The 7,126-nt window shown below is 44.6% G+C and overlaps 1 protein-coding gene across 1 annotated transcript; it reads left to right on the top strand.

The window, feature by feature from the left end:
- Window positions 1-458: 458 nt before the first annotated feature.
- Window positions 459-7,009, top strand: ECHDC2 (enoyl-CoA hydratase domain containing 2). The gene is made up of 10 exons (XM_050307573.1): window positions 459-612; window positions 1,740-1,807; window positions 2,431-2,518; window positions 3,042-3,128; window positions 4,156-4,248; window positions 4,856-4,912; window positions 5,293-5,480; window positions 5,906-5,956; window positions 6,241-6,288; window positions 6,741-7,009. Exons 1-10 carry the CDS (start codon window positions 492-494, stop codon window positions 6,816-6,818), a joined length of 879 nt encoding a protein of 292 aa, XP_050163530.1. The 5' UTR covers window positions 459-491; the 3' UTR covers window positions 6,819-7,009.
- The last annotated feature ends 117 nt before the right edge of the window (window positions 7,010-7,126 follow it).

Here is a 7,126-nt window from a genome sequence, read left to right as displayed (position 1 = left end):
GTGCTGGAGTCACCGTCCCTAGAGGTGTTCAAGGGAAGACTGGACACGGTACTCAGTCGTGATCCATGGTGCACTCGATGATCCCAGAGATCTTTGGCAACCCCTTTGATTCTATGATTCTTTTCCTCCAGAGATGTCTTCAGGTCCGTCACTTGAAGGGACCATCCTGTTTTCCTGAAATGCTGGATGGGTTCGCGGTGAAAGCTGGACGTCTGACCTTCATCAACCCACCCTTCCAAGAGTCCTTCCCCTTCCCTCGCGGTGCCACCCTAGAGGATCTCCACGGCTCCGTCACGGGACAGAAAGGACGTCACCTCTTGCCTTCCACAGATATCCAGGCGGCATCTACCTCCTTTTCCACCGCACGCGTCCTCACTTGTCAGTACCCCTTCCACTCTAGCGGGCTGTCGGTGTGTCTCTGACTCCCGCAGCTCACCATTCCTCCTTAAAGGCGGCGGGGCCGTGCCGTGTCCCGTGTCCTTAGAGCGGCCATGCTGCGGCTGGGCCGGGCCGTGCCCGCCGCGCTGCGCGGGGCCCGCAGAGGGACCCCCTCGGCACAGCCGCGCCGGGGAGCGGAGGTGCTGGTGGGCTCGGCCGGCGGGGACAGCGCCGGTGAGTGCCCGGGGACCGGCGGGGTCACTGGTGCTGCAGGGAGGGCGCGGGCTGAAGCCAGGTCGTCCGTCGTGTCTTTGCTTTCGGTTATGCCTCGATCCTTGTTTCCGAGAACACTCCTGCCAAATGAACAGCTAGATGCGTATTCTTAAGTTACGTGTGCGGGAGAGATCAACGCAAAAAGTTCTGGCTTGCATACCTTAGATTTTTCTGATATCAGCAGTGTACAGCGCTGAAGGGTAGGACAGGACCTGGGCATGTCTGTGCACATATGCATGAGAGACAATAAACAGTTGGAGTTTTGGTTCAGATTGCCAGTGGATTTACTTTCTGTGTAACTATTGCAAGAGCTCCTAAACAGCTCTTGGTAGTTTTGCTGCTTACATACCCGTGAGCGTACCAGTTACATACCAGTTACCAGAGCTGTGAAGGTCCTTTGCTGGTGCTGCTGTCACCTGTGTCTGTGTTCCGGGGTGACACACCTCTGCTTCAGTAGCTGGCCCCTGGCCTAGGCAGAGGAAAACACACGTGCAGGGTACAGCTGTGCTCCTACAGCAGCAGCAACAGCATCTTAGAACGTTGGGGCCTGGGAAGTGAGCAGAAGTCCAGCCAAAGAAACACATCTTTTTTTCTTTCCAAAGCACAAAGAGGCCATTGGATAATAATTTACAAATCACAAGTGTAAGGGAGAAGTAGATACATATTTTGGCCTTATTTTTCTGCCTGGACTTAGGAACTTTGAGCGGAGTCCTTTCCACTGATGAGCTTATTAAGTTAAAATAAAATGGAGCTGCAATTTCATAACAGTTCTGGAACATGAACTGAGAGTGACCAGTCTATGCTGTTCTCGTGACAACAGCCATCCCAAGAGCATTTTCTTCATTAAGGAATGTACTTGAACGTAGTAAGACTGTACAGTTTTAAAGACTTTACAGTTTTTCTGCATAACTGGGTTCTGTAGACATGGTGTGCCACCTCTGCTTTTCAAATAACTGATTGGTTTAGAATATACTTTACATGCATTTTCAGGGAAGAGAAGTTGCAGCACATGCAGATATTGTTCCCAGTTGAATTACTGTGTCAGAGAACTAAATGAAGTATAACTGAAATTGTCTCCTATTACCAAGGTATTGCTGAAATCCTAATGAACCGACCCCACGCAAGAAATTCACTGGGAAAAGTATTTGTAAACGAAGTGAGTATGGGCCTGGCCTGTAAGTGTGTTTGGAATTGTGATCAATAACCAACTGCAGTAAGAATAGTTGTAGGAAATGTAAAACAAAAACTTAACCCTTGCTGAAGGTCAGTGGGAGAGGGCACCAGGGCAAGGCACGTTAGCCTGGAGAAAAAGGGATTGTGATAGTTACTGCAGTATCTCAGGTGTGGACTGGACAGAGATACTGGAGTTACTGAAGTTAGCTAATTTAATTTAATTTTACTTGGATGCCAGTTAATGTCCTTACTTGTGTAATTACCACAAAAACATACTCGTTGTCACACCTTAGCTGGTGATCTGTTCAAGGATAATGCATCCTAGAGGAAGTCCAGCTCATGCCTGGACAGGAAGGGGAATGAGTTTAAGGTACAGCAAAGGTTCATCTCTGAGTGGAAGGAAAAAAGAGATGGGGAAACACATCATTCTGAGGTTGTCATGGACAGATCCTGCTGGTTCTACTTACACGATTTCCAGAAAAATCCTGGCACCTGCAGGGCAAAAAGAAAACACTTGTGTCATATATTAGGAGCTTGCTCTAGCTGAGGTCTATACATCCATATGCCTGAAGTTTTCCCCCCTTGTGTGCCCTCCCTCCCTCGCAGCTGTTCAGTGCCCTGGAGCAGCTCCGCTTCGATGAGAAGGTGCGTGTGGTGGTGTTCAAGAGCCAGGTGAAAGGTGTCTTTTGTGCAGGTGAGTAACAAAGGCTCTGCAAACTATGCTCAAAAAACATGATGGCTCTCGGGGCTGTGATCAGATCAAGCAGAAAATGTGTGCTAAAAGAAAAATAGGCAATTTTTTGTGTGGCAAATAAGAACCACATTGTTCTCTCACCTGTCTGTCTCTTGGCTTCCACGATGAAGATGTGTGTGACAGAGTGAGCCACACAGGCTGCATGGTGCCACTATTTGTTTTCCATTTCTTCAAGCACAGGTGCTCTGGTATTGGAGTTCTTGTTTCCAGTTTTATGGATTGTCATCCTTACGTACGCTGGTTGGTGTTCCTCCTGTGGAATCTGTGGAAAGGGCACAGAGGGGCACCTGCCACTGCTGCAGCCCAGGTGTCCACACTCAGACTTCCTCTGACCTTACTTAACTCTGTAGAATGCTGTATTTCAAGACTTCTGAAATGAAATGGTCTGTCCTCCGAGAGGGACAGGAGGGAGCACCGTTTGGATACCTTTTCCTGGATTCTAACCTTTCTCTCCCTTGTTTAGGAGCAGACCTAAAGGAACGTGCAAAGATGGATGATGCAGAAGTTGGACTGTTTGTTAGAAGGCTGAGAAATCTCATGGATGAAATAGGTAAAGGATTATTTCAGTTGGAAAAGTTATCCTAGACCACCTGTAGTGAAACATGCTGTTGGAGGGGATAACCAGCAGGTTATCCATGTAGGAGTCACTTGCCAAATGATTCCAGCTTACGCCTGAAGCAAAGACCTGGTTAAATACCAACTCTCCTGCTGCCACTCCCAGGACAAGATGCATTTCAGTACTGCCTTACCCACAACTAGAGCAGTGCACACTCATGGGTGTGATAAATAAAATACCTGCTATGGCAAAGCGTTTATATCCAGTTCTGTGGAATCCTAGGCAGGCAGTGCTGGACAACGTGAGCTGTGCTGGTTGGGCCACTTCCAGTACATGCTCAGAAACTCTCATGATATGGCAGTGTCCTAACAACATGGATTGGAATCTCTGAATGGATTTGCTAAATGGATTTGTGGAATGTTTGGGTTTGTATCTATAACTCCTCCACTCCCTCTTTTTATTTTTTTTGCAAGAAAAATATGGACACCTGCAATTGATTTTCTTCCCCTATTTATGAATTACTCTGCTCTCACTAGAGAGAAATACCAAAATGAAAGCTGACTAAAATACCAGTCAGAGTTGCAGGAATTAAAAAACCCACAGGAGCAGTCAGGGAGATTACAGCAGGCGGTTACAGCACAGAACTAACACGTCTGAAATTCGCATCCAGCTCCCAGAGTACTTGCAAAGGTATCAAGCAGCTAATCTCCAGATACCTCACGTTGCTCAACTGTGAGGTAACAACAGTGTTTACCAAGTTCAGGAGCCTTGGCTGACAAAAGCACCAGAAAAAGTGATCCTTGTGACAGTGACTTGGGATGGCATCTTTGCTCTGACTGTTGAACTGCAGCAGCTGGACATTCACATGATAAGTTAGCAAGGAGACAGTTCACCGTTTTGTGTTGCAGTAGAAAATGAGTTCTTGGGCAATTTTCAACTAAAAGCTTTAGAGATTAAGGATTTAAAATTCCAGAAGAGAACCTGTGGAACACAAGTGTGTAACCTGTGCTGTGTCCTGCAGCTGCCCTGCCTGTGCCCACGATCGCTGCCATCGATGGCTACGCGCTGGGAGGGGGCCTGGAACTGGCCTTGGCCTGTGACCTCCGAGTGGCAGGTTGGTGTTGCTCCATGTAGGAATCATCCTGCAATCAGTGACTAGATTTTAAAGAGAATTTATGTGCTTGAGAATGGACTGTTAATGGAATCCAGAAGCTTGAGAGGAACTTAAAACAGTTCAGGAAAGGAGGAAGCATTTGTTCAGAAATTGTGACATTTAGTTACTATTGGGAAAGCGGTTTCCATGCTTAAGAAGTAAAGCCTATTTTTAGGTAAGATTAGGATTCCTTTAGAAAACTTTATTAGTAGAATTAAACAGTTATTGGAATGTACTTCTGGATCAGCACTCTGGCTAGATCTAATCTTCACAATTTAAATCAGTTTGGGCTGGAAGATTTTCTGTTTCTGTGCTTCCATCCATTACATTTTATCTAGTATGGACATAAGGTTCATTGCTCTAGATAAAATTGCTACACTGGGGTAAGCAGCCATATCACACATCCCCCTTGGCACTTGAGATGGTCACTGATGAAGCACTGTAGGACTCACTTTCTGGCTACATGGAGAAATGGAGTGCCAGTTTGTAGTTTATCAATCAGTTCAGTATGAAAAACTTACAGTTATACAAATCAAAAAGTAACTAACCTGGCTTTATTTTTTAATAGCTTCATCAGCTAAAATGGGCCTTATTGAGACCACACGAGGACTTCTTCCTGGAGCAGGTGACCTTCACTGAATCATCAGTCTCACTTTCCCAGCTGTACAGTAAATATTTTGCCATTAGAGCACTTGGAGTGTTTTGAATGTAAATTAGAAGAAGCATCTTACAGTGCTGCAGGAGATCTAGGAATCAAGAGTTCTGTCCCAAACCCTGCCTCAGCCTTGCTCTGAATTTAGGAAGGTCCCTTTACACCTTTTCTTGTTTATCATAATACTCAAAAAGGATGCTAAAGCCTTTCAGATGCCTTTTAAAATGTTGACATAGTCAGCTTAGTAGTTATATGATGCCTTTATTTTTTACACCTCCTGGTTTTATAAGGAGACAGAATACTAGTGGGCATTTCTCAGAAATGGGACATGGTGTTTTCACTGTTGTCCCAAGGTGGAACCCAGCGCCTGCCCAGATGTGTCGGAATAGGTCTCGCAAAGGAACTCATTTTCACTGGCAGACAGATTGATGGACAACAGGCCTTCTCCATGGGCTTGGTAAATCACTCAGTGCCCCAGAACAGCGAGGGAGATGCAGCTTACCAGAGAGCACTGGCTTTGGCCAAAGAAATCCTGCCCCAGGTAAGTGTGTTGTTTCCTGCAGGCAAAGTAAAGGCAGCGTTTGTGCTTCACTGGAGAGCAAACAATAACTGAAATTCCTTCCTGTGAAATACTGAAGTCTTGGTCCCTGATCTTTAAGTCTCTTAACTGTCCTTTGTGAATGCAGTTTCTGTAGGAACAAGCATTAGCATCCAGCTGGTTAAGCCCCAGGACACTTTTACTCCCAGCTGCAGTCATGCAGCCCTAGGGAACACACTGAAACCTTGCACCGTGTACAGCTGTGAACTGCAGAAACATCAAAATTTTTTTTAATTACTTGCTAACTTACTGCAAATTGTTGTAGACTAGGTCATTTGGAGCTAGACATAACAATTCCTCTATTATGAATGAATGTGTCTTTAATTATTTTAAATGTTTATTGTAGTTTATTTTTTTTTTTAATAAAGGCTCCATTTGCTGTGAAAATGGGAAAACTGGCAATAAACAGAGGAATGGAGGTAATAATTTTTTTTTATAAATACTGAAGTGAATGAAGCAAATGAGCAGCTCTTACAAATTACTACACTAAAAATGTTCAGAAGCCATTTCAGAGGTTTTAAAGATTTTCTTTAAAGATAAAATTAACAGGGCAGAATTTCTCTTCTAGTCACTTACACTGCAGTTCTAATACAGGAGTGAAGGTCACTCTGTACTACAAGTGACTGTTTATTGATCTGAGAACTGTGAAGTAGCTTTGTGGGCTGTACCTCAGACAAATGTCACCCTTCCCTCTCATCCCCAGGTCGACATCGCATCAGGGATGGCTATTGAGGGGATGTGCTATGCCCAGGTAGGTCACCTTCAGACTTCATTCCTCAAAGGAACAACTGTATTTTAACGATAGGATGAGCTTTACAAGTGGTTTTGGTTTTAACAAATTTAAAATGATTCCTCCTGCGAGGAATCTTCTTTGTGCCAAGTTTTGAGAGCATGCACCTTTCTCAGTTAATGGAGCAATATAGTATATTATTATATTACAATATAATGTGCCTCTCAGTGTATTAAGTTTAGGGAAAACTGTTTTCCTGTGTAGTTCTATGGTCTTTGTCTTTGATGCTTTGTTTGGGAGTTACTCTACAGCCCAGTCTCTATTTTTCTAATTGCAAAAACACAGAAGGTGGGACTTAACATATCACTGAAAGAAAAGCAATCTTAGTCTTACACCACTACTGGCAAATTAGCCAGGACTTCAAAGCACATCTACTTGTCAGTGGAAAACATTTGCTTTGCTTTTTGATGTAGAATATTCCCACAAGAGACCGTCAGGAAGGGATGGCTGCCTTCAGGGAGAAACGACCCCCACGCTTCATCGGCAAATAACACTTCCTGCCTTCCCCTTGAGCTTTGGAAAGTAAAGTAGGACTGAAGAGCACCCACTGATTTCTTGGGGATGATTTTTATGCCACCATTCTGTGCACTTAACCCCTTGCCTTGGACTGCATTTCTGAATACCCCACTGGATCGTTTTTCTGTACGAATCTTCCAATAAAGATTTACCTGTGTACACCTGACCCTTAGAGCACGTACATCTTGAGCCAGTGCTGCTCTCACACAGATGCCAAGTAAGGAATATGGAGAAGTTTGGCTCACCATAAAGAAATTTAAGAACAAAAAAAAAGGCAGAAAAC

This window comes from Myiozetetes cayanensis, unplaced genomic scaffold (assembly GCF_022539395.1).
Source record: "Myiozetetes cayanensis isolate MyiCay16 unplaced genomic scaffold, myiCay2020 scf12, whole genome shotgun sequence".
Taxonomy (NCBI): domain Eukaryota; kingdom Metazoa; phylum Chordata; class Aves; order Passeriformes; family Tyrannidae; genus Myiozetetes; species Myiozetetes cayanensis.
This window is presented reverse-complemented; position numbering and strand designations above follow the sequence as displayed.

Excerpts from the sequence above, each read along its gene's own strand:
- ECHDC2 (XM_050307573.1), top strand. The coding sequence starts at position 492 with ATGCTGCGGCTGGGCCGGGCCGTGCCCGCCGCGCTGCGCGGGGCCCGC. Across the intron at positions 4,249-4,855 it reads CTGTGACCTCCGAGTGGCAG|CTTCATCAGCTAAAATGGGC; the intron begins GTTGGTGTTGCT and ends ATTTTTTAATAG. Across the intron at positions 4,913-5,292 it reads AGGACTTCTTCCTGGAGCAG|GTGGAACCCAGCGCCTGCCC; the intron begins GTGACCTTCACT and ends TGTTGTCCCAAG.